The 27,878-nt window shown below is 45.6% G+C and overlaps 1 protein-coding gene across 1 annotated transcript; it reads right to left on the bottom strand.

Annotated features, from left to right (window-relative positions):
• Nucleotides 1-12,967: 12,967 nt before the first annotated feature.
• Nucleotides 12,968-21,292, bottom strand: LOC132386728 (zinc finger protein 229-like). Its single transcript, XM_059959078.1, has 2 exons — nucleotides 21,149-21,292; nucleotides 12,968-16,275 (listed from the first exon to the last, which is right to left on the bottom strand). Exon 2 carries the CDS (start codon nucleotides 15,917-15,919, stop codon nucleotides 14,714-14,716), a length of 1,206 nt encoding a protein of 401 aa, XP_059815061.1. The 5' UTR covers nucleotides 15,920-16,275; nucleotides 21,149-21,292; the 3' UTR covers nucleotides 12,968-14,713.
• Between the last annotated feature and the right edge of the window lie 6,586 nt (nucleotides 21,293-27,878).

Below are 27,878 nucleotides of genomic sequence, written 5' to 3' on the forward strand. Positions count from 1 at the left end.
GGGGAAGAGTAGGGAGTGGGACGGCAGGGGTAAATAGTAGAGCAACTTTTGCAGGACGATGCTGCGTAGCAGAGGGAGATGGAGGTAGGGAGGGTGGTGTTGAGGGAAAGGAAGTGTTGAGAGAGGGGGATGAGTTGAGAGAGGGGGTGTGTGCTGAGACAGGGGAGTGCGGAGAGAGGGGATGCGCAGGGAAGGGGGTGTGCGCGGGTAGAGAGGGTGGAGGGAGGGGTGGGGTGTTGAGGGAGAGGGTGTGTGCTGAGAGAGGCGGTGTGCTTAGGGAAGGAGGTGCTAAGACGGGGTGGAGGGAGAGGTGGGGAGTTGAGGGAGGGGGTGTGTGCTGAGAGGAGTTGTGCGTGGGGAGGGAGGTGCTGAGAGGGGGGTGTTGAGAAAGGGTGGATGGAGAGGGTGTGTTGAGAGAGGGGGATATGTTGAGAGAGGGGGTGCTTGGGGAGGGAGGTGCTGAGAGGGGTGTGTAGAGAAAGTGTGGAGGGAGGGGTTGTGTTGAGAGAGGGGTGTGCTTGGGGAAAGGGGTGCTGAGGGGTGGTGTGTGCTGAGAGAGGGGGTGCTTGGGGAGAGGGGTGTTGAGAAGGGGGTGTTGAGATTTATTCCCAGGGTGAGGATTTTCACTTCAGGACATCACAGATGTTCTTCTTCAAAGAATGTCGTTTCCCGTCCTTTTCCACTGATGCTGCTCTCACCCGAATCTCCTCCATTTCCTTCTGCCTTAACAGTGATGGTCTTCCTCTTGTCATAAACTACCACCCAGTCAGGTTCTGCATCAACACAACATTCTCCACAACTTCAGTCATCTCAAAAAAGGATCCTAACACTAACGCTAACTCACCTACACTTCCACAGTGATCCGTCCCCACTAATCTGCCTCCTGGCACTTATCTCTGTAGGCGGCCAGAATGCTACACCTACCAGTCCTTCCAAGAGAGGCAACACTTCACCTGCAGATATGTTGGACTGAAAGATTGTAAATGTCACTCCGCTCTTTAAGATGCGAGGACCGTAAAAAAAAAGGAAATTATAGGCCAGTTATCCTTATGTTAGTGGTTGGGGAGCAGTTGGAGTCTATTATTAAGAATGAGGTTTCGGGGTACTTGGAGACTAATGATAAAATAAGTCAAAGTCATCATGGTTTTTGTGGAGAGAAATCTTGCCCGATAAGCCTACTAGAGTTCTTTGAGGAAGTAACCAGCAGGGTGGTCAAAGGGAAGACAGTGGATATACTTTGCTTACATTTTCAGAAGACATTTGGTAAGGTGCCACACATGAGGCTGCTTAAAAAGCTAAAATCCTGTGGCATTACTGGAATAGGGGAATGGTTGACAGGCAGAAGGCTGTCAGTGGGAATAAAAGGAGGCTTTTCTCGTTGGCTGCCGGTGACTAGTGGTGATCCTCAGGGGTCAGTATTGGGACCACAGTTCTTCACATTATTTATCAGTGATTTAGATAATGGAATGTGGATGGCTTTGTGGCAAAGTTTGTGGATGATACGAAGATAGGTGGAGCAATAGGTAGTGCGGATGAAGCAACGACTCAGACAAATTGAACGAATGGACAAAAAGTGTCAAAGGGAATACAGTGTTGGGAAAAGTATGATAACACATTCTGGTAGAAGGAACAATAGTGCAGACTATCATCTAAATGGGGAGAAGGTTCAAACATCACAAGTGCAGAAAGGATCATGAGTACTCGTGCAAGGTTAATTTCCTTGGACGTTAATTTAAAGGTTGAGTCTGTAGTGAAGAAGGCAAATGCAATGCTGTTCTTTATTTCAAAGGGAATAGAATATAAAAGCAAGGAGAAAATTCTGAGTACACTAATCTGAGTACAAAATTCTGAGATACTAATCGGGCCATATTTTCAGTATTGTCAACAGATTTGTGTCCAATATCTCGGAAACGATGTGTTGTCATCGTTGAGTGACCGCAGGAGGTTCATGAGGATGATTCCAGCAATGAAGAGGTTCACATATGAGGAGCATGTGGCAGCTTTGGGCCTGTACTGACTGGAATTACAGGAATGCTGGGGGATCTCATTGAAACCTACCGAATGTTGAAAGGACCGGCGAGTTTAGATGTGGAGAGAATGGTGGGCGTATCCAAACCTAGAGGACACAGCCTCAAAATTGAGGGGTAACTGTTTAGAAAAGATGAAAAAATGATTTTTTTCTTTAGACAGAGAGTAGTGAATCTGTGGAATGCTCTGCCACAGACTGTAGTGGAGGCCAAGTCTGTGGGAATATTTAAGGCAGAGGTTGATAGTCTCCTGATCGGTCAGGGCATCAAAGGTTATGGCTAGAAGGCAGATGTATGGGGTTGAGTGAGTGGGATCAGGGGTCAGCTATGATGGAGTGGCGGAGCTGAATTGATAGGCTAAATTCTGCTCCAAGTCATATGGTCTGGTGAATGTTACAACCTGATTTTTTTATAAGAATCATGAAATAATTTTTTTAGAGACAACTGTAGATAATGTGAGTCTGAAAGAAAAAGTTGTACAATTCCGGAAACTCACAGCAAGCAGGTAATTGATAACGTTGCAGTTTCGAGACCATTGGTACTGTTCTTTATATCAGTTTTCAGATTCACTGACCTTCCCTGCAGCAGAAATAGCTTAGCAGAATACTAATGTGAATGCTTTCACATCGGAATGATATTGAAATGTTAAACCGATTGGATTTCATTTTCGCAGAGTGACCACTCACTGGAATGTGGAATGTGCAAGGCCAGACAGCTGCTTACACCAGACCCTGGTGAAACTCCTGGTGTGGAATACAGAGACCAAAAACTGTAATCTCACCCTGGATTTGCTCAGTGATTTGTGATTAGCCACGTCTAACAACCTTTGCACTGTGGATGAATAAACAGTTAGTCTAATTATTCCGTCCAGTCACAGCACCTCTCTCACTCATCCATACCTCCTCACTGTCGTTCTCTTTCATTGAAACAAAGAAAGTCAACAGCACAACACAGGCCCTTCGGCCCACAAAGCTGAGTCCAACATGTCTTTACTTTGGAAATCACCTAGGTTTACACATAACCCCCTATTTCACTCAGCTCCATGTACCTATCTAGGAGCCTCTTAAAGGAACCTGTCATATCCACCTCCACCACCGTCACCAACAGCCCATTCCACGCACTCGCCACTCTCTGTACCTACTCCTGTCATCTCCTCTGCAGCTACTTCCAAGCACTTTAAAACTGTGCCCTCTCGTGTTAGCCATTTCCGCCCTGGGGAAAAAAGCCTCTGACAATCCGCAGGATCAATGCCTCTCATCATCTTGTACACCTCTATCAGACCACCTCTCATCCTCCGACGCTCCAAGGAGAAAAGGCCGAGTTCACTCGAACTGTTTTCAAAACGCATGCTCCCCAATCCAGGCAAAATCCTTGTAAATCTCCTCTCACCTTTTCTATGGTTTCCACATCCTTCCTGTAGTGAGCCGATGCTTTCTTCTACATCTCTTTCCTCCAATCCCTGCACTTACCTCATTCTGTTCCGCACACATCACCCTCACTCATCCTTTTCCAACAACCCTCGTGCTCACTCCACACTTGAAACCACTTCTCCTGAAACCCGTTTCCCTCAGCCCTCCCTCATTGATTACATTCTCATCTCCATTTTGCCCCTCACTTTTAACCTTACATCAACAAAATTAAAGGGGTATTTAGCATGTTTCCTTTAACAGGGAATCATACACGTTTCATACACTGTGTAATGTCTTTGTATTAAAGAATTTCACATTTGTGAATGTCATGGAGTGATTTTTCTTAAAAGCATCGTGGAAAAAATACTTTTAAAACAACTGCAGATATGTGAGTTTGAAGTAAAAATAGTCAAATTCTGCAATTTCACAGCAACTAGGGCAGCAACTGTAATTGGTTACGTAGCTGGTTCAAGCCCATCCTATAAGATAAATTACATATTCATTGGTTTATTGCTCTTCCCTGCAGAAGAAATAGTTAATAGTTAAACTATTAACTATTAACAGTTTAGCATCTTTGCATGTACAGAAATAGACAATAGACAATAGACAATAGGTGCAGAAGTAGACTATTCGGCCCATTGAGCTTGCACCCCCATTCCGAGATCATGGCCGATCAACTACTATCAATACCCGGTTCCTGCCTTGTCCCCATATCCCTTGACTCCCCTGTCCATAAGATACCTATCTAGCTCCTTCTTGAAAGCATCCAGAGAATTGGCCTCCACTACCTTCCGAGGCAGTGCATTCCAGACTCCCACAACTCTCTGGGAGAAGAAGTTTTTCCTCTCAATCTCCTTAATTCCAGCATATACAAACCCAGTCTCTCTAACCGCTCTGCGTAAGACAGTCCGGACATCCCAGGAATTAACCTTGTGAATATACGCTGCACTTCCTCGACAGCCAGGAGGATGTCCTTCCTTAACCCTGGAGAACAAAACTCTGCACAATACTCCAAGTGTGGTCTCACCAGGGCCCTGTACAAATGCAAAGGGATTTCCTTGCTCTTGTACTCAATTCCCTTTGTAATAAAGGCCAACATTCCATTAGCCTTCTTCACTGCCTGCTGCACTTGCTCATTTACCTTCAGTGACTGATGAACAAGGACTCCTAGATTTCTTTGTATTTCTCCCTTACCTAACTCTACACCGTTCAGATAATAATCTGCCTTCCTGTTCTTACTCCCAAAGTGGATAACCTCACACTTATTCACATTAAACGTCATCTGCCAAGTATCTGCCCACTCACCCAGCCTATCCAAGTCACCCTGAATTCTCCTAACATCCTCATCACATGTCACACTGCCACCCAGCTTAGTATCATCAGCAAACTTGCTGATGTTATTCTCATTGCATTTATCTAAATCGTTGATATAATTCGTAAACAGCTGTGGTCCCAATACCGAGCCCTGTGGCACCCCACTAGCCATTCCTAGAAACACCCATTCACCACTACCTTTTGCTTTCTATCTGCCAACCAGTTTTCTATTCATGTCAATATCTGATCCCCAAAGCCATGAGCTCTGATTTTACCCACCAATCTCCTATGTGGGACCTTATCAAATGCCTTCTGAAAATCGAGGTACACTACATCCACTGGATCTCCCTTGTTCAACATCCCGGTTACATCCTCGAAAAACTCCAACAGATTAGTCAAGCATGATTTGCCCTTGGTAAATCCATGCTGGCTCGGCCCAATCCTATCACTGCTATCTAGATATGCCACTATTTCATCTTTAATAATGTACCCTAGCATCTTCCCCATTACTGATGTTAGGCTGACAGGACGATAGTTCTCTGCTTTCTCCCTCCTTCCTTTCTTAAAAAGTGGGATAACATTAGCCATTCTCCAATCCTCAGGAACTGATCCTGAATCTAAGGAATATTTTAAAATGATTACCAATGCATCTGCAATTTCCAGAGCAACCTCCTTTAGTTCCCTAGGATGCAGACCATCTGGGCCTGGGGATTTGTCAGCCTTCAGTCCCATCAGTCTACTCATCACCGTCTCCTTCCTAATGTCAATCTGTTTAATTTCCTCTGTTACCCTATGTCCTTGGCCCATCCAAACATCTGGGAGATTGCTTGTGTCTTCCCTAGTGAAGATAGATCTAAAGTACTTATTAAATTCTTCTGCCATTTCTCGGTTTCCCATAACAATTTCACCCAATTCATTCTTCAAGGGCCCAACATTGTTCTTAACTATCTTCTTTCTCTTCACATACCTAAAAAAGCATTTGCAAATTATTTTATATTCCGGGCTAGCTTGCGTTTGTGCCTCATTTTTTCTCCCCGTATTGCCTTTTTCGTTAAGTTCTGTTGTTCCGTAAAAATTTTCCAATCATCTGTCTTCCCACTCATCTTAGCTCTGTCATACTTCTCCTTTTTTAATGCTATGCAATCTCTGACTTCCTTTGTCAACCACTGTGGCCCCTTTCCCCCCTTTGAATCCTTCCTTCTCCGGGGGATGAACTGATTTTGCACCTTGTGCATTATTCCCAAGAATACCTGCCATTGCTCTTCCACTGTCTTTTCTGCTAGGATATCTGTCCATTTAACTTTGGCCAGCTCCTCCCTCATGGCTCCATAGTCTCCGTTGTTCAACTGCAACACTGACACCTCCGATCTGCCCTTAACCTTCTCAAATTGCAGATAAAAACTTATCATATTATGGTCACTACCTCCTAATGGCTCCTTTACTTCAAGATCGCTTTTCAAATCCTGTTCATTACATAACACTAAATCCAGAGTAGCCTTGTCCTTGGTTGGCTCTCATACAAGCTGTTCCAAGAATGCATCCCGTAGGCACTCTACAAACTCACTATCCTGGGGTCCAGCACCAACCTGATTCTCCCAGTTCACCTGCATGTTGAAATCCCCCATAACTACTGCGACATTGCCTTTGCCAGATGTCAATGTTAACTCCCTATTCAACTTGCATCCAATATCCATGCTACTGTTTGGGGGCCTGTAGACACCACCCATTAGTGTCTTTTTGCCCTTACTGTTCCTCAGTTCTATGTACACATACTCTACTTCTCCTGATCCTATGCCCCCCCCTTGCAAAGGACTGAATCTCTTTCCTCACCAACAGGGCCACCCCTCCCCCTCCCCCCACATTTCTGTCCCTACGATAGCACATATACCCTTGTACATTCATTTCATTGTACATTATACCCTTGTACATTAAATAGTTGAATAGAATTCTAAAGTGACTTTGTTTGCGTGACTGAGAGTGAAACTTCGAACCAGTTGGATTTGTTTTCAGCAGAAAGTCCGCTCCCTGTTCTGAGGAATGTGCTGTTTAAACACAGACCCTGAGCTCCGAGTCTCACAGCAAAGCAACCCATACATTCCAACTCAATCATTGATATTGCCTCTCCCCTCTTCATTTCCAGTTCCAATAAAAGGTCCCGGCCCGAAACGTTCCCTTTGTATTCAGTTCCATACATACTGCCCGGACCTGCTGAGTTACTCCGATTTGTAACAGCGGAAGCGTGGTGGGCCCATAATCCAGGGGTCGATGGATCGAAACCATCCTCTGCCATATTCTCTGCTGGCGCATCCTTTTGTTTCCGAAGACCCACGCTCTGTCCGTCAGTGAAAGCAGGACCTCCCAGTGGCCACACATTTTAATTCCACGTCCCATTCCCATTCTGATATGTCTGACCGTGGCCTCCTCTACTTCAAGATGAAGCCACACTCAGGTTGGAGGAACAACATCTGATATTACAACCTGACGGTATGAATATTGATTACTCTTTTTATTGAATCTGAATATTGATTACTATTGATTAACTTCAGTTAATGCCCCTCCTCTCCGTCTTTCCCCATACCTTATCTATCTATCATTTATTTATTTAAGACACCGCGCACGTGAGGGCAGATCCCGCTGTGGAGAGCACGTCAGGCGGGAGGGGGAGTCTGTGTGAGGTCACCTGTAGGGGTGTAGCCTTAATGGGCGTTCCTTATGATTTCAGAGGGACAACAACATTATTCACGGGTTTCATCACTGAATCCAGCGTTGTGAGATGTAAAGGCCCCTGTTATGTGTCCGGCTGTGCCGTGTTGTTGGTGGAGTGGGCAGCGTGGTGTTTGTCTCGATTCCGGTCTCAACACCAGAATTGCCGGCGGGGTCCACACACAGTGTATTAGTCAACAGAAAACCTCTCGTCCCTGCAGTCTTTGTCTCCTGGTAAACTCAACACCCTGACAGTGTGGACCATAGATACCCTCTCCTCTCAGAGTCAGGGAATCACTCAGACAGCTGATCGCTGAGAGGAATTATATTTATTGGCCATTAAAGCTCGCCCAGATTCGTTTGGACGGATTTGATGTGGATTTCGGGGTGTCACAGTGAAAGGGCCGGACGGCCGAACTCTCTCCGTTGTCCAAACATCCTTCCAGGTGAGGCGAAACTTCACCTGTGAATCTTCCGGGGTCGCCCGTTGTGTCCGCTGCTCCCGATGCGGCCGCCTCGACACTCGTGACACCGGCTCCTCCGCAGTTGTGCGGGGTAGGGGTGTTTTTTTTTATCGGGGGGGAGTCGATGTTATTGTTCCATTTTCTCCAGAGGGGTGTGTTTGGGGTTTGATGATCAGGATGAAGATCTTTTTTATGCGGGGGGGGGGGGGGGTAGTTTGATTCTTCTCCCTGAGCGACTTTCATGCTCTTTTTTTGTTTCGTGGTTCTCTGGAGAAGAAGAAAAAAAAACTCAAGAGTTGTTTATGGATACCTGCTTTTATAATAAATTAAACTTTGAACTATCCGCTCAGAGCGGGACTTCCGGTGTCCAAACATTTCAATTCCGATTCCCATTCTCGTTCCGACGTGTCAGCCCATCTTTTGCCAAGACGAGTCCACCCTGAGTGTCCAGGATCAGCAACTTATACTCCGTCTGGGCACCCCCCCCCCCCCCCCGCAACCTGATAGCATAAATATAGATTTCTCCTTCCGGTGAATAAATTTCATTCACACCCCTCCCTCCCACTCCCTCTCTGACTTCTCACGTCCTCTCTCCTGCTTATCACTTCTCTCTGGATCCACTGCTCCATCCCTTTCTCCGATTCTCCACTCTCCTCTCCTATTAGACTCTATTTTCTTCTGCTCTTGAGCTTTCCCACCTACCTGGCTTCACCTATCACCTTCCAGCGAGACATTTCCTCGCCCGCCCCGATTTTATTCAGATATTTCTCCCATCCCATCTCAGTCCTGAAGGAGGGTTCAACTGGAAACGTCGACTGCTGATTCTTTCCGGTAGATGCTGCCCGGCCAGCTGAGTTCCTCCAGCATTTTGTTTGTGTTGCTCTGAATTTCCAGCATCTGCAGACTTTGTCGTGTTTGTGATTTACCTCTCCGTTGTCCCTCCCGCCTCCGTCCACTGGTCCCTCTGTAGGGACCTCCGGCCACGACTGGTGCAGCACAGAACCTCCTGCTAAACGCAGGCGCAGTGCCGACTGGAGCTGTCGCCGGCCGTTATTCTGTTCAGGAGTCCGTGAAGAAGGGTCTGATCTCGGGTTTGCGGAAACCAGGGGCCAGCTGCCGTGGAAGCACAACTTTGTGTGCCGAAGGGCCTGTATTGTGCTGTAGGTTTTCTATGTTTCAATGAAAAGTGCCGGGAACGAGCTCTGCCGGACGGCTGGAGGCTCCGGGCTCTCCGGACCCGCAGCCCCAGTTTTAACTTTGCGTCCGAGGCCAGGCTGTGGGATCAGTTAGTTGTGGTTCCCAGGCTGGGAGGGATTTAGTGTGAAGGGGATCTGTCTATGTGTGTGTGGGTAGAGGTTGTGGGTGGACTTGGGCGTGGGGTGAGTGCAGGGAAGGTGTAGGATCATAGTCGGGGAGGGTGGGTTTGCTGTTGTGAGAAAGTGGGATGATCGGACGTTCCGTGACCCGGGTCAAATAAAGTTGTAAACAGGGGAGGATCTGCTCCGTTGTATCGGACGCTCGCGTGTCCTTTCAGGAAGCAGCCATTCTCTCTTCGAATGAATTACTGTTTAATCTTGCTGCTAACATTGTGTTTGTTACAAAGCCCCAGTGTCTGGAAGAGCTGTCAGCGTCATTGGCTGTTGGTGCAGATTGGGATGGCGGTGGGGTGTCAGTGACCTCTGTATCAGAGGACAACACGGGTTTCTACATCCTCCTGTGAGATATAAATGTCCTCACAGTGGATTCGGATCAGCTGGCTTATCTGGAGTTTGCAAAGGGAAAGGCAGTAGGGAAAGGGAGTAGGGAAAGGCCTGAGAAGAGAGAGTTTTAATCAGCAAATCATCGTCCGGGGTGATGGGGTGCAGGAGCTGTCTGATAGATCGTTTTACAGTAATTATATTTTTATATAATCTCACAGATGGTGTCTGAGGAAGAGGCTTGTTGATGGAGGATACCCGGGGGTGAGCAGGTCAGACACGGTATCAGGAGAGTGACAGAGATGTGATTTCCTGTGTCACGGGTATAGACAGTCATCTCAAGTGAGGAGTTTGTGTGGAGATGCAGCTTCCCTGGAGGTGGAGGAAAGAGGACACACCAACATGTGGAACCAGCTGTGGGAAGACATGGTTTGTCAGGTCTGATGACGAGCTGAATGTACCATAACCTTCAGACTGAATCAGTAAACCATTTTGAGGGTAATTGAAATGTCAGGAGCAGGGGATATGTGATCCCATGTCTCCATCAGACCCTCAGTGAGATGGTTCCAGTTATAACATGCAGGGATGAAAGCAGAGTGTTTGGGGTCTGATTTAATTACTGATTCTGACACAGTGAGAGATTTAGCTTTGCTGTAAGGCAGCAACATTAACGGAAGAAACTTCATCAATTGCCAGTTGTTCAGCAAAAGTGATCAACTTGTATGTTACCTTGACAGAAACTGATACTCACAGTAGTGACAAAGGAGTTCAGTCTGGTTTATTTCAGGATGGAGAGGGGTGTGGAGTTTTGAAATCAATGCCTTGCAGTGGTACAATCATTAATCTGACATGTCCGGAGTGGTGGATCACAGAGCACGGAAACAGGCCTTTGGCCAGCCATACCTGTTCTGACCATCCACTCACTGTCTCCACTGGTCCCATTTATCAGCACTTGGTTCACAGCCGACTGTATCTCGGCAGTTTCAATGCTCATCCTCTTCGTAAATGTTGTGAAGGGAACAGCCTCAACCACCACCTCGGGCAGTGTGTTCCAGATTTCAGCTACCCTCTGAGTGGGAAATCTCTTCCTCAGATCCCTCTAAAGCTCTTCATCCTCTGCTTAAATCCATGCCCTCTTTATCTGTGACACCTCCGCCCCAGGATCGTGGCTGATGTGGGCATCAGTGAGGCCTTTGATAAGGTTCACATGGTAAGTTGCTGTGGAAAGTCAGATCACACGGGATCCAGGGAGAGCTGGCTCACTGGATGCACAGTTGTCTTGATGGTAGGAAGCAGAGAGTGATGGTGGGAGGCTGTTTATTGGACTCGAGGCCCGGGCCTAGTGAGGTTCCTCAGGGTTACACCACATTGCTCTCATTATTCATTGATATTTGAATATATTTGCATTTGCACAGTTTGTTGAATTCTATGCTCTAGTTGAACTTTCATTGATCCTTTTACTATTCTATAGATTTGCTAAATGTTCCTGTAGGAAAAACAATCTCAGGGTTGTATGTGGTGACATATGTGTGCTCTGATAACAATATTTACTTTGAACGCCAAGCACTGCTACTTGTCATCTAGATCAATAACGTGCAGGGTATGGATAGCAGGTTTGCAGTAAGTTCAAACAATTACTTTTTCTGAAAGATATTAAGTATAAACTCTCCACTCTGTTTCCCTCTCTGCACTCGACCACCACCTTCCCTTACTGTCTTCCCTCTGTGCCCCGTCCTCCCTCTCACCCTGACATTGGACATACGTTCAGGGTGAAAGTAAATTATTTTCGGGGAACCTGAAGGGGTATTCTTCACTCGGAGGTTGGTGAGAGTGTGGAATGAGCTGCCAGTGGAAGTGGAGGATGTGGGTTCGATTTAGACACTGAAAAGGAATTTGGGTGAGGACGTGGATGGGAGGTGTATGGAGGCTCTGGAGCAGGTAGCTGGAACCAGGCAGTAACAACAAAAACAGGTCAGCATGGACTAGTAGGCCTGTTTCAGTACTGCTGCTCTGTGACCTGAATAATATTCTCATTTGTAGTTTCCACAGTCAGTACTTTGCTACTTATGAGTGAACCCAGAAATTTACTCAAACAAGAACTGAAAGACTGTTGGTTGGCTACAAAAAGTGTTTACAAGCTGTGATACTTGCCAAAGGGGGTTTTACTCAGTAACGAACATGCAGGGTGCCCAAACTTTTGCTTTGGGCCCTTTTCCTTTTTTGTTATTTTGAAATTGTAAAAGATGGAAATAAAAATGTAATCTTGCTTAAAATATATTTAAAAAGTGTCATCTTTAACTTTATGCCTTTTGTAATCAAGTCATCTTTTACTCGCTTATCTAATCACAGTAAAATAAATTTTGAACAGGGGTGCCCAAATTTTGCATGCCACAGTATATATCCTGTGCCTTCCAAAAATTCCAGACATTGCTGATCTGTTTTCATCCCAGCCCATGTTTTTTTTAGATCAATTTTGAACAATTTTTCTCTCGTGCCCCTCTAATTCTCTTTATTCCACCTGACTTTAGCTTCTCCTTCTCTAATGTCAGGGTGAATTAGATCAGATTAAGATCACTAAAGGTTCTTTGGACTTAAGTGACCTAATTAATTCTGGTTTATTACAACACCCAATCCAGAATAGCTGATCCCCAAGTGAACTCAATCACGAGCTGCTCTAAAAAAGCATCTTGTAGGCATTCCAGGAATTCCTCCTCTTGAGACCAACACCATCCTAATTTTCCTAATTACCTGCATGACAATCCCCCATGACTACTGTAACATTGCCCTCTTGGCACGCATTTTCTATCTCCCATTGTAATTTGAGGACCACATACTTACGACTGTTTGGGGGTCTCTGTACAATTGTCATCAGGGATTTTTTTTTACATTTGCTGTTCCTTAATTCTACCCACAGATTTTACACCTTCCTACCCTACGCCACTTCTTTCTAATGATTTAATTTAATATTTTACCAACAGAGCCACACAACCCCACTACCAGCTTGTTCTTGGCTTCTTCTTTCAAGAAACATATAAGTATCTGGGAAACAAGAGGACCTGCAGTTGCAAGAAATCTAGAGAACTACACACAAAGTGCTGGAGAAGCTCAGCATGTCAGGCAGCATCTATGGATGGGAATCAACATTTCGGGCCAAGATCCTTCACCAGGACACTTGATACCCACATATCTGGAATATCAACAAGCAAAGAAAATAGAAAGTACTGCAAAATAGGGAAAACCTTTGACAAAATTCAGTTCAAGACTTTTAAAAAAAAACTACCAAATTGAGCTCAATAATTAACAAATACAACACAGGCAATAAACACTTTCATCAATACTGACATTGACTTTTTTTTTATAAAAATATCTTGGTCCCATTTCAATTAGTAAAATTTAGAAAGATAAACAATAAGAAAGCTTTAGAAAAGACTATTTACACTCAAACCCACTTAGATTAACACTACCTTGGACAGATGGAGGAAGGGAAATAACACACATGAAATAAAAAAATATCACAGAACAGTCAGATAAAACTTCAAGGTATATATGTTTTCATCAAAAATGAACTGGATTCAGCACTCCATGTGTGTATATGCAATTGTGATAAGAAATACAGACCGGAAATCTTAAATGAGAGGCCAACTCAGAAAAATTAATCATCACTATGGAAGGAAACATTAATCAGTTGAACGAGTATGATCCTCCATGGGAGACATCCCAACAATCTGAGCAGATGAAATGATGACAAAATTATACATTAATCAATACATTATTTCAGATAGGACAATCCATAACAACGATCCAGATATAATTTTACAAGATAAACAAGCAGGAACAACTCCCTTAATAGATAAAGCATTTCCGAACACACACAGTTCCTCAAACAGTGGAGCACTTCAACACAGGTATTGTTCGTGTTATCAGTCAGACAAACAAAAGATTTTCTCTGTCAATCAGCTTCAAAATGTTTCAACTCTGACATTGCCACACCCCACTTCTGATTTCCTTCTCCTCGACTTCTTCACTCTGCAGAAAACTCAAGGGAAACCTCTTCACCACAGAGTGGTGTCTGTTTGGAATCCGTCACCACTGGAATATGGATCCAGTGGTGGATCTCACCACCCAGGGAGAGCGAGAGATGAACAACAGGAGAAGATTTAAAAGAACTGTTGTGGAACTGGATCACTGGCAGGGTCCAGCTGGCTTGAGTTGACTCTCTACTGTACACTAGGTGTGTTATAAATTCAGTAAGTACCAGAGACAGAGTTTAAAATATAATTGATTTATTTGTCTCAGATCCAGAATATTAAACTCCAGTCCCATTAAAGGTGAATGTGCAGCAGAAGAAACTCCTCCCATGCCCAGTGACCAGGGTGCAGAACTGGGTGTGGTGAGCCGCAGCAATAATTGCAGAGTTCAGCACCGACAGTCAGTCTCGAAGTTGCATTCAGCAATGGTGATGGACAAATATCCAGCATGCAGCTCATTGAAACTTTCTCCCCAGTGTGAACCCAGTAGTGTATCACAAGTCTTACATGCTGTAAGGTTTCACTGCTAATGTAAGGACCTCTCAGTAAAGTTTCCCAGCTGAGGTAATGGTTTCTCAGTAGCAGCAATGTTTAGGCTACGACTATGGGGCTATCCAATGACAGAAATGTTCTTTCTTGTGAGTCTGGAAGAGAGATTTTCATGGTCTTTTGCCAGGGAGAGATGAGAAAATGCAAATGGAGAGAATGGGTCCTTTTTCTTTTTCTTAAATTTGCTTTCTTTACTAACCCACTGGTCAAAGTATGAATTACAAAGCTCAATTGTTTAATCACATGTTGTTTACTGTTATTTCAGGGTTCTGATTTGTAGCAGGGGACACATCACACAGCATCCATCCAAATGATATTTCTTAAGTTTAGCCAGGCTGGGGTCTATCACCCGTTATATTAAGCTACTAGCCAAATCAAGAGTTACATAAGGTTAGTTCACTAAGTGAATCGATTCCCATATTCACAGCAGGTGAAGGGAATATCCCCAGTGTCAACAGTGATATACATTGGTTGATTTAGCTGAGAGAATTTTTTCCCAAAGTCTGAGCATGAAATTGGCCTCTACCCAGTGTGAACTCGCTGGTGTCTCTGTAGTTGATATGTCCGAGTGAATCCCTTCCCACAGTCTGAGCAGGTGAACGGCCTCTCCCCAGTGTGAACTCTATGATGTACCTTCAGTTGAGATGACGAAGTGAATCCCTTCCCACAGTCTGAGCAGGTGAATGGCCTCTCCCCAGTGTGAACTCTCTGATGTACCTTCAGATGAGATGACATAGTGAATCCCTTCCCACAGTCTGTGCAGGAGAAAGGCCTCTCCCCGGTGTGAAATCGCTGATGTATCTTCAGTTGAGATGATGAAATGAAACCCTTCCCACAGACTGAGCAGGTGAACAGCCCTTTCCCTGTATGGGCTGACTGGTGTGACAGCAGGTGAGATGACCAATTGAATCCCTTCCCACAGTCTGAGCAGGTGAACCGCCACTTGCCAGTGTGAACTGACTGGTGTCTCTGCAGGAAAGATGATTCAGTGAATCCCTTTCCACAGACTGAGCAAGTGAATGGCCACTCCCCAGTATGAACTAACTGGTGTCTCAGTAGGTGAGGTGACAAAGTGAATCCCTTCCCACAGACTGAACAGGTGAACGGCCTCTCCCCAGTATGAACTCGCTGATGTACCTTCAGTTGAGATGAGCAAGTGAATCCCTTCCCACAGTCTGAGCAGGAGAACGGCCGCTCCCCAGTGTGAACTCGCTGATGTAACTTCAGTAGAGATGACTGAGTGAATCCCTTCCCACAGTCCGAGCAGGTGAATGGCCTCTCTCCAGTGTGAACTCGCTGATGTACCTTCAGTTTATATGACCGAGTGAACCCCCTCCCACAGTCCGAGCAGGTGAACAGCCGCTCCCCACTATGAACTCGCTGGTGAGCCATTAGGGTGGATGATTGAGTAAATCCTTTCCCACACTCTGAGCAAGTGAACGCCCTTTCCCCAGTGTGAACTGACTGGTGTACCAGTAGGTAGGATGACTGAGTGAATCCCTTCCCACAATCTGAGCAGGTGAATGGCCTCTCTCCAGTGTGAACTCTCTGATGTATCTTCAGTTTAGATGGCGAAATGAATCCCTTCCCACAGTCTGAGCAGATGAACGGCCTCTCCCCAGTGTGAACTCGCTGGTGAGCCATTACGTCAGATGACCGAGTGAATCCCTTCCCAGAGTCTGAGCAGGTGAACGGCCACTCCCTGGTGTGAACTCGCTGGTGAGCCATTAGGTCAGATGACCGAGTGAATCCTTTCCCACAAGTTCAGCAGATGACCAGCCTCTGCCCAGTGTGAACTTGCTGAAGTACCTTCAGTTGAAATGACCGAGTGAATCCATTCCCACTGTCTGAGCAGGTGAACGGCCATGTAAAACGATGGGTGTGCCAGTCAGTTAGATGACAGAGTGAATCCCTCCATACAGTCTGAGCAGGAAGGACAATCGAGTGAATCCCTCCCCACAGTCTGAGCAGGAAGGATGATCGAGTGAATCCCTTGCTGCACTTCTTAAATATCTGGACAAAGACAGCAAAACTGGTGTGTTGTGTTTGAGATTCCCGTAGACAAATTCCTTGACATTTTTAACCTGTAAAAAAGATTTACAAAATCCATCAATGGGGTAGGACAACATTTCAGATGAGATCACTTGAGTTGTCAAGGTGTGATCTGACATCACACTGTTACAGTAAAGTTCATCCCAAGTTGGAGAGAGAAATCATCTTCTAACTGGGCAGATTGCTGGTATCTGAAATGACCATCAAACTCTCAGATGCTCCTCCTGTCTCTATAAGAATGGGGCATTTCTGCCATCTTCAATCTGTGACCTGGCTCAGTTTGACTCTCGCCATTGGTATTACTCCCTGTTCCAACTGAGCTGCATGGGTTGCTGGCCCCACAGTAACTGAAGCACTCTCACACAAATATTCGGCAGTGCATTTCACGCACCCACCACTCTCTGTGTAAAATCTTACTCCAAAATCCCCTCGGTATCTACATCCATGCAGCTTAAAATGATGCCCCCTCATGTTAGCCATTTCTTCCCTGGGAAATTTCAACTATAGAACCATGGAACATTACAGCACAGAAACAGGTCTTTTTGCAGAACCATTTTTCTACCTAGTCCCACTGACCTGCACCTGGGCCATATCTCTCCAAACCCATCTCATCCATATACCTGTCCAAGTTTTTCTTAAATGTCAAAAGTGAGTCCGCATTCACTACTTCATCTGGCAGCTCATTCCACACTCCCACCATTCTCTGAGTGAAGAAGCACCCCCTAATGTTCCCTTTAAACTTTTCCCCCTTCACCCTTAACCCATGACTGTTTTTTTTCTCCCCTGGCCTCAGTGGAAAAAGCCTGCTTGCATTCACTCTATCTATACCCATCATAATTTTATACACCTCTATCAAATCACCCCTCGTTCTCCTACATTCCAGGGAACAAAGTCCTAACCCATTCAACCTTTCTCTGTAACTCACTTTCTCAAGTCCCAGCAACATCCTTGTAAACCTTCTCTGCACTCTTTCAACCTTATTAATATCCTTCCTGTAATTAGGTGACCAAAACTGCACAGAATACTCCAAATTCAGTCTTACCAATGTCTAATACCCCTTCACCATTACATTCCAACTGTTATACTCTATACTTAGATTTATAAAGGCCGATGTAACAAACATCTGGCTATCCACACAATCAACATCCCTCATCATTTCATAAACCTAAAAAAGGCTCTAAACATAAACAAGGAAATTAGACATTGCTTTGAGGATTTGTTATAAGTCTACAAAATTATGAGGGTATAGATCGGGTAAATGCAAGCAGCTTTTTTCACTGAGGTTGGGTAGGATGACAACCAGAGGTCATGGGTAAGTGGGGATGGTGAAAGTTTAACAGGAACATTTGGGAAAGCTCTTTACTGAAATGGTCGTGAGAGTGTGGAAAGAGATGCCAGCACAAGTGGTGAATATGAACTCGATTTCTCAATTAAGGGAAGTTTGATAGGTACCTGTATGGTAGGGGTATGGAGGGCGATGTTCCCAGTGCAGGTCGTTGCATTAGACAGCTTAATTTTTTTTTGGCATTGACCAGATGGGCCAAATAGCTTGTTTCTGTACTGAACTTCTCCATGTTTCTGTAACAGAGGAGCTGGCCAAACGTGTTTGGGAGGGAAAAGTTAGGAGTGACAACGTAGCAGCAATGGCTGGAGTTTCTGGGAGCAATTTGGGAGCTGAGTGACAGATATATCCCAAAGAAATGGAAGCATTGGAAAGGCAGGAGGACACAACTATGGCTGAAATGAGAAGCCAAAACCAACATAAAAGACAAAGACAGGACAAACAAAAGAACAAAAAAACTATTGGGAAGCTTCTAGGAACCAACAGAAGACGACTAAACAAAAAGTCAGATAAGCTCAGGGCTTGGAATGATGATTAATGAGTCAGTCATTAATGAGTCTTGGTAGCGCCCAGCAGTCTGAGACACTTAGAGGAACAAAATATCCGAGGTCTCAATATCTCTTGAAACCCAAGTTTCACTGTACCAGTTACCTTACCACTTTTATTCTGGCAGGCACATACAAACTCTACTCCCTCACTTCTGAAGAACTCACACTTACAAGTACTCCTTTGCTAGAAAAACCGCCAGTCCCAATCCACACTTATTAGATCTTTCTGATACCATCAAAATTGTCTTTTCTCCAATTTAGAAACTCAAACCATGGTCCAGCCCTCTCTTTTTCCATATTTACTTGGAACCTTATATCATTACGATCGCTAGATACAAAGTGTTCCCATACACAAACTTCTGTCACTAATGCAAGATCATTTCCTAACAGCTTACCGCACACCTCTATGTCGGGAATACGACGTCCTGATTAAGAGCACATTTGACAAACTCTACTCCATTTAGTCCTTTTACAGTATGGGAATTCCACTCAATATATAAAAAGTTAAAATCGCTTACTATATCAATCTTTGTTTCTAAGCATAGTCTGCGATCTCTACAAAGTTTTTTTTTTCTAAATCTCTCAGAGTGTTGGGAGCAACCAAGTCCCAATAATGGCTACAATATCAAATTCCCTGTCATGAGCTCATCGGGCTTTCCTACAATGCTTCTTGCATTGTGATATATACAGCTCAGCACGTTCATCATACCATGCTTAACCTTTTGTCTGCTGACTCTATCTGAGGTCTGAACAACATCTTTCTGGTGTCAAGAAAGCAACCTCTCCCTCAATGTCACAAAAACAAGGGAACTGGTTGTGGACTACAGAAGGAATGGAGACAGGCTAACCCCTTTTAACATCAATGGATGTGGGGTTGAGAGAGTGAACAGCTTTAAGTTCCTCAGCATAAACATCACCAAGGATCTCATGTGGTCTGTACATACCGGCTGTGTGGTACGTGGCCGTGTGCCTCTTTCACCTCAGACGGTTGAAGAAGTTTGGGATGGGGCCCCAAATCCTAAGAACTTTCTACAGGGGCACAATTGAGAGCATTCTGACTGGCTGCATCACTGCCTGATATGGGAACTGTACTTCCCTCAATCGTAGGGCTCTGCAGAGAGTGGTGCGGACAGCCCGGCATATCTGTAGTTGTGAGCTTCCCATTGTTCAGGACATTTACAGAGACAGGTGCGTAAAAAGTCCCAAAGGATCATTGTGGACCCATGTCACTCCAACAACAAACTGTTCCAGCTGCGACCTTCCAGGAAATGGTACAGCAGCATAAAAGCTGGACCAACAGGCTCCTGGACGGCTTCTTCCACCAGGGCAACAGACTGATTAATTTATGCTGATACAATTGTGTTTCTGTTATAATGACTGTCCTAAGTATAAACTATTTATTGTAAATTACAGATTGCACATTTAGATGAAGAAGTAATATGAAGATTTCTACTCCTCATGTATATGAATGGTATAAGTCAATTCATTTCACCCGCTTCACCATCTGTTCTGGCATTCTGACTCCAATTCCCCCCTGCAAATTTAGTTTCACCAAACACCCTCCACTCCACACACTAGCAATAGCAAGCCTTACCACTAGGATATTAGATCTCTGCTAGTTTTAATTTCCGAACATTTGACTTTCCTCTGCCAGGTAACCCGTCCCCCCAACAGTTTGTAAAGTGGTCCACCTGTTGTTGTATGAGATTACCCCAAGAGTACTCTGTGATGGATATTTAACCTCATTCCCCTTCCTTACTCTCACCCAGTTTAATGTGTCCTGCACCTTGGGTGTAACTCACCTCTCTTGATGTTATAACTATCACCCCCTCCAACTCCTAGATGATCCAGAATTCATCCATTTCCAGCTTCAGCTCCTTAAAATGCAGGGTTACAGGCTGCAGCTGTATGCACATCTTGTATGTGAGGGTATCAGGGGCACTGGAGGTCTCCCCGCCTTCCCACCAATGTACCGTCTAATTTGTAATGACCGGTGTGCCGAAACACCTTGTGCTGTGCAATATTTACCCACTGACAACATGCACACTGAATTTTAAATAGGGAGGTATTTCTTTTAACAGCTAGCAAATCACTGTCGATAAGAACTTTGATCTCCTCTGGGTTTGATCGAGTTCATCTGCACTCTCACACAAACTATGTAACAGGCCTGTTGTGGGTTATGAAGGATTTTCTCACTAGAACTTTTGCAAACCGTCCATATGTGATTTGCTTGCTAAATGATACTTTCAAAGGTCAGATTTCCAAATATCACTCCCCACTTGCAAATTCTCCAGCAAATTTTGCATCACCACAATAATGTAACACCAGTTTCTGTATTGTATATAAATATTTCCCCTGAACCCTCTCCCAAGTGACTGACGGTGGTGAACTCAGTGAATGAAATCCCAATGAATATGAAGGGAAGGGCAGTAGTCTGCCTCATTGGAGTCTGGCACATTTGTGATGTGAAAGCTACTTGTTGCCCAGGGCAAAGGTGTTTGATATCATTACGTACCCAGAGAGAACGGGACAAAACATGTTCTCACCGGTAGAAAAGTGCAGAACTAGAGGAGGTAGCTCAAGCAACTGACACAAAATACTGGAGGAGCTCAGCAGGCCAGGCAGCATCTATTGAAAAAAGTCCTAATGCTGAGTTCCTCCGGCATTTTGTGTGTGTTGCTTGGATTTCCAGCATCTGCACATTTTCTCTTGTTTGTGATCGGAGATAGAACAAAGGTGATTTTCTCAACTGCTGATGTAAAAGATTTTGTTCCCTTTCTCCGAGTTCCTAATCCTTGCATTTTAGATAGCTGGAGCTCAGCTCTGTCTGAGAGATCCATCGGTTCCCATTCCCTTAGCGGCCGGAAGCTCCCCGGGGCCCGTGTACGGATCGCGGGGCTGAGAGAGAGGGAAGAGAGCAGGACTGTCCCAGGATTGCGGACTATGATGTCCAGAGTTCACAGCAAATGTCCCTCAGTCGGTGTTTAAGATAGCAGCCCGAAAAATCATTCTTACCTTTACCGATCCTCCGGAGGTCCTTTGTGTACGGCGCGCATGCGTGCTATTCGGTGACGTCATCGACCTTGATGCCTGCACTTTTGATCGTTGCTTCAGAAACAGCGAAATTTTAAACTCAGGGCTTTATGGGTAATCGCGGTGCCATTAAACTTTCCTGCTAGCACCGGTTTCATGTCCACACCTCAGGGTTTTTTTTTCTGTGTAGAGAACTCAGCAGCTGTTTTAACGTGGAAAGCGGCTCCCAAAAACAATATACTCAATATCAACAGGCATTCTATTTATCTAATGCCTCTCGTATAACCCTGTTACAGAGGCAGATATAAAACACAAGAGATTCCGCAGTTGCTAGAAACACACACACACACACACACACACACACACACACACACACACACACACACACACACACACAATGCTGGCGGAACTGTGCAGTTCAGGTAGCAACTAAGCAGAGGAGTACACAGTCTAGGCATGCTGAAGGGTCTCGGCCTAAACGTAGTCTATTTATTCCTCTCTACATTTGCTGCCTGATCTGTTGATTTCCTCCAGTATTTTGCAGAAATTAACCAGTTTTTTTTTCAATCAAGCAGTTTCCAAATGTGTCTGATCTTTCATTCGTAGCCACATCCTACAGGTTCAGTTTCTCTTCTTCCTCCTCCTCGTAAACTCCAGGCCCCATCTCTTTCTGGAGCCCCAAATCCCTGACTGGCAACTTGGTTTCTGACTCTGCTCCATTCACTCGCTAGTCTGCTGTCAGACTTCAGATGTTCATTAACAACCCAGCAGTTCGAAGCGAAGACCTTTGAAATTAGTGAGAATGACTGAAAACATTGAAAAGAGCGGGGAAGAAGGAGTTTAACCAACTTCGTCCGGAGCCCTGAACAACGTCACAACCACAGTGAGCTCATCGTCTTGTTCAGCCCGGGCAAAAATCATGCAGGGAATTCATGCAGGTGTATAAGATGATGAGAGGCATTGGTCGTGTGGATAGTCAAAGGCTTTTTCCCAGGGCTGAAACGGCTAACACGAGGGGGAATAGGTTTAAGCTGCTTGGAAGTAGGTACAGAGGAGATGTCAGAGCTAAGATTTTTAAACAACAGTGGTGATTGTGTATGGAATGCACTGCCAGCGACGGTGGTAGAGGCGGATAAAATAGGATCTTTTAAGAGACTCTTAGATAGGTACATGGGGCTTAGGAAAACAGAGGGCTATGCGGTAGGGTAATTCTAAGCAGTTTAGAGACTAATTTACGTGGTCGGCACAACATTGTGGGCCAAAAGGTCTGTAATGTGTTGTAGATTTCTGTGATTCTATGGAATTCAAGGGGAATTTCCTATCCCACGGAGTGGTGACTAGTTGCAACCTGTCATCTCAGGGAGAGCGAGAGGGGAACGGCAGGGATAGATTTTCATAAACTGATACGGAACAGAAACATGGGCTGAAACCAGATGGGCCGAGTGCCCTCTCTAGTGTACATAGTGAGTGTAGTGGAGACTGTAAGTACCTGACACACGGGATTTGATAAAACTGATTTATCTTTCACAGATCCACAATATTAAACATCAGTCTAGTTTAAGGCTAACATCAGCAGAACGGACTCCTCCAATGCTCAGTGACCAGGGTTCAGTCCTGGCTACGATGAGCAGCTGCCTTCAGTCACCGTGATGGTTAAACATTTAACACGGAGCTGATTTGAACTTCCTCCCTGATGTGAAGTTGCTGGTGTTGCAGCAGCTGGGATGATTGAGTAAAACTCTTTGCTCACTCCGGACAGAAATGTGGCCTCTATTTATTGTGAACTCACCGGAGCATCACAAGGTGGGTTAACTGAATGAGTCTCTTCGCACACACGGAGCAGGTGAACGGCCGCTTCCCAGAGCGAAGCTGTTGGTGTATCTGCGATGTGCCACTGAATCCCTTCCAAAATGAGAGCCAGTGAATGACGTCACACTGCTAAACGTCATGGCGATGTATCCAATCAGATCACGGAGATGGACACGTGCTCGCGCTCTCCTTGCAGCGAGTGGGGCGCTGTCTTCTCCAGCATCTCCGTCTCCACTTTCAAGGACCGGTGGCACTCAAGCGCTGGCGACCTGATAGATACAGCGGAGCTAACGTGAAGTTGTGTTTGATATTCCTATCGACAAATCCTTTGAATTCTTTACACTGTTAAAAGTTTACAAAGAATGTCAGTGGATGAAAGACAACATTTCTTTTTTCAAAATGATCCTGAGGCGAGCGGGGTAATTTAGAGAAGGTTTATAGTCTCTGTTATATAACGCAGCCATGACTTTTCTTTCATACTTAAAACGTTCATTTAATGCCCCGGGCAAATAATCTTCGACCAGCCTTATCTTATCTTCTTCATCATACCTAACCGACGATATTGGCGAATTATGGTAACCTTTGTTTGAAAGCCATGAAAAGCAATTACCACAGGTCGAGGTTTCTGTTGAGAAGAGGAGTTAAACACCGGGGCTCGGTGTACCCGGTCTATTCCAGGCGGAGTCTCCAAAACGTCAGAAAACAAACGAGCGAACAGCTTTGGAAAACATTCTGAAGGTCGATTGCCTTCGACCAACTCAGGAAGACCCACAATTCGTATATTGTTCCTTCTTGATCTGCAGTGGCGGGTTCCAATCTGCTAATTAAATTTGTTGACTACACTGCATTGATCGGCCGAATCCCAAATAACGAGGCATCCGACAGAGAAGAAGTCATCACCCCGACATAGTGGTGTCAAGAAAACAACCTCTCTCTCATTGTGACAAAAACACAGGAGCTGGTTGTGGATTACAGGAGGAATGGAGACAGGGATCAAATTCAACATTTCCCAGTCTGTTATTGACACAAAATACACATTTTAATATTGATCATGACACAATGTATTTTATATAACGTTATACATTTAGGTATTATAATTAGTAAAAAAAAAATAAAGATCTCTACAAAGCGAATACATTTCCTTTAATGGTCTCCAGGAAACAACAATTTTCCTGATGGAATCCACTTACTTTTTCTTTAATCGGTCGTATTCATGCTGTGAAAATGATTTTACCTAGATTTTTATATGTTTTCCAAAATATACCTATCTTTTTAACTAAAAAAAAAATCGATCAAATTGACTCACTTATTTCTTCCTTTATTTGGAACAATAAATTAATTAGTATCATTTACAAAAGTTTGAAAAAGATGATGGACTTGCACTTCCTAATTTAAGACTATTATTGGGCTGTGAATATTAGACAATTCTGTTTTTGGTTATATTGTCTTGATAAGAACTAAAATCAATTGTGGGTTGATTTGGAATTAAAAGCAGTTAAACAATTTCATTTAACTTCAATATTAGGAGCTCCATTACTTTTACAGCTCTTTAAAATTTCAAATTTAAATCTTTACCCGGTTATTAAACAATCCCTACGGATTTGGGTTCAGTTTCGTGTTTTAAAAAAATTTAAACAGTTTAAGATGACTAGTTTTTTACATCGAAACTTCTCATTTATACCTGCAACAACTGACCCCATTTTTCTCCTATGGAAAATTAAAGGGATCCTTTCTTTTACAGATTTATTTTGTGATGGCCGATTGATGATCTTTGAAGAGTTAATTAACAAATTTTCTCTCGCTCATACACATGTTTTTCAATATGTTCAGTTTTGACATTTTTTACAACATTATTTACCTAAGATTCCATGTTTACAAGAATCTGATTTGTTGGATACCACTTTGAAATTGAATCTCTTTGTGAAAGGTTCCATTGGCAGAATGTATCATTTATTTTTGATACCAAACGAGAACCTATCACTAAAGATTAAACAAGATTGGGAGAGAAAACTTAATATGACCTTTGTTAATGAAGATTGGCTTCGAGTTTTTAAAAATGTAAATTCCTCTTCTGAATGTGCCAACCATTGTTTAATTCCATTTAAAACTGTTCACCGTTATTATTTAACAAAGGAGAGTCGATCTAAAATATTTCCTAGTATAGACAAATGCTGAGATAGATGTAAAACTGAAGTAGCTACTTTGTCACGTATGTTCTGGTCAAGTTCTTCATTAAAATAGTTTTGGAAATCTTTTATTTCTACAAGTTCTAAAGCTCTGAAAATTAATTTACAACCTAATAGATTGACTGTTCTATTTGGAATAGCTCCACATCATATTCAGTGTATTTCATCTTCAGATCAACATGTAATTGCATTTGTTACTCTACTGACAAGAAGGGCTATTTTATTACGGAAATGTAGCGGTGTGCTACACGCAGCGCTAATATTACGACACGGAGTCGGTAACTGCAGTCGAAGGAAAAAACTTTATTCGAAATCTTCAGCCTCACTTTTAAGCCTCCCTCAACCTGCCCCCCATGGCGCAGAGGCTCCAGAGCTCTGTGCTCGCAAACCCCCGTAGGCTATCTAATTGTGAATCGGTTCGGATGCGCCAGGAAATGGGTCGCCACATAACCCCCCCTCCCCCCCGCAGAACCGGCGATACACCCCCCAATGTCCACAGTCTGGGCCAGAACCTGCTTGGGAAGTCGGCCTCTGCGCAGAGGTGCCGGAAACTCGGCCGGTTGCGCCAGGTTCACATGGGCCGGTTTGAGGCGGTCCACCGTGAAAACCTCCTCTTTCCCCCCAACGTCCAGCACGAACGTGGACCCGTTGTTCCGGAGCACCATAAACGGCCCCTCGTATGGCCGCTGCAGCAGTGGCCGATGCCCGCCCCTTCGTACAAACACAAACGTACAGTTCTGTAGGTCTTTGGGTACGCAGGTCGGGTGCCGCCCGTGCTGTGAAGTGGGTATGGGGGCCAGGTTACCGAGCTTCTCGCGTAGTCTGCCCAGGACTGCTGCGGGATCTTCCTCTTGCCTCCTTGGGGCTGGTAGGAACTCCCCGGGGGCGACCAGGGGCGCGCCGTATACCAACTCGGCCGACGAGGCGTGCAGGTCGTCCTTGGGCGCTGTGCGGATGCCGAGTAGGACCCAGGGAAGCTCGTCCGCCCAGTTGGCTCCTCGCAGGCGTGCCATGAGGGCCGACTTCAGGTGACGGTGGAAACGCTCCACTAGTCCGTTCGACTGTGGGTGGTAGGCAGTGGTGTGGTGCAGCTGAGTCCCCAAAAGCCTGGCCATAGCTGACCACAGGCTGGAGGTGAACTGGGCGCCTCTGTCGGAGGTAATGTGGGCCGGTACACCAAAGCGAGATATCCAGGTGGTGATCAGGGCACGGGCGCAAGATTCGGAGGTGGTGTCGGTGAGCGGGACCGTCTCTGGCCATCTTGTGAACCGGTCCACGATAGTCAGGAGGTGCCGCGCTCCGCGCGACACTGGCAGGGGGCCCACGATATCCAAATGAATGTGGTCGAAACGCCGGTGGGCGGGATGGAACTGCTGCGGTGGGGCTTTGGTGTGCCGCTGCACCTTGGCCGTCTGGCAGTGCATGCACGTTTTGGCCCATTCACTGACCTGTTTGCGGAGTCCGTGCCAAACGAACCTGCTGGAAACCATCCGGACAGTTGTCCGGATGAAGGGATGCGCCAAGTTATGAATGGAGTCGAAAACGCGGCGCCGCCAGGCTGTCGGAATGACGGGACGGGGCTGGCCGGTGGCGACGTCACAGAGTAGGGTCCTCTCACCCGGGCCTACGGGGAGGTCCTGGAGCTGCAATCCGGAGACTGCGGTTCTGTAACTCGGAATCTCCTCATCCGCCTGCTGCGCCTCTGCCAGTGCCTCAGTCTACCCCTTGGGAAAGGGCATGAACGGTAGGGCGAGAGAGAGCATCCGCCACGACATTGTCCTTACCCGAGACGTGCCGGACATCCGTCGTGTATTCAGAGATGTAGGACAGGTGGCGTTGCTGGCGGGACGACCTGGGGTCGGACGCTTTCGTAAACGCAAAGGTAAGCGGTTTGTGGTCCGTGAACGCGGTGAAGGGCCGACCTTCTAGGAAGTACCTGAAATGCCGGATTGCCAGGTAGAGCGCCAACAGTTCCCGGTCGAAAGCACTATATTTGAGCTCGGGTGGTCGCAGGTGTTTGCTGAAAAACGCCAGGGGTTGCCAGCGACCTGCGATGAGTTGCTCCAGCACCCCACCGACTGCCCTGTTTGATGCGTCCACTGTGAGGGCGGTAGGGGCGTCCATTCTGGGATGTACTAGCATTGCGGCGTTCGCCAAAGCTTCCTTCGTTTGAACGAAAGCGGCGGCGGACTCCTCGTCCCAGGTAATGTCCTTGCTCGGACCCGACATCAGGGCGAACAGGGGGCGCATGATCCGGGCAGCTGAAGGGAGGAAGCGGCGGTAGAAATTCACCATACCTACGAATTCCTGAAGGCCTTTGATCGTGGTGGGTCGGGGAAAGAGGCGGACCGCATCTACCTTAGCGGGCAGAGGGGTTGCCCCGTCTTTAGTAATCCTGTGGCCCAGGAAGTCAATGGTATTGAGTCCGAACTGGCATTTGGCGGTGTTGATTGTAAGACCGTACTCACTCAGTCGGGCGCAGAGTTGACGGAGGTGGGACAGATGCTCCTGACGACTGCTGCTGGCTATGAGGATGTCATCCAAATAAATGAACGCGAAGTCCAGGTCCCGTCCCACCGCGACCATTAACCGCTGGAACGTCTGTGCGGCATTCTTCAGGCCGAACGGCATGCGGAGGAACTCGAAAAGGCCAAACGGGGTGATGAAAGCCGTTTTGGGGACGTCGTCAGGATGCATCGGGATTTGATGGTACCCTC

Source organism: Hypanus sabinus, unplaced genomic scaffold (genome assembly GCF_030144855.1).
Source record: "Hypanus sabinus isolate sHypSab1 unplaced genomic scaffold, sHypSab1.hap1 scaffold_1280, whole genome shotgun sequence".
Taxonomy (NCBI): Eukaryota; Metazoa; Chordata; class Chondrichthyes; order Myliobatiformes; family Dasyatidae; genus Hypanus; species Hypanus sabinus.

Coding starts and splice junctions, on each gene's coding strand:
- LOC132386728 (XM_059959078.1), bottom strand. CDS start 15,919: ATGGCTCACCAGCGAGTTCACACCAGGGAGTGGCCGTTCACCTGCTCA.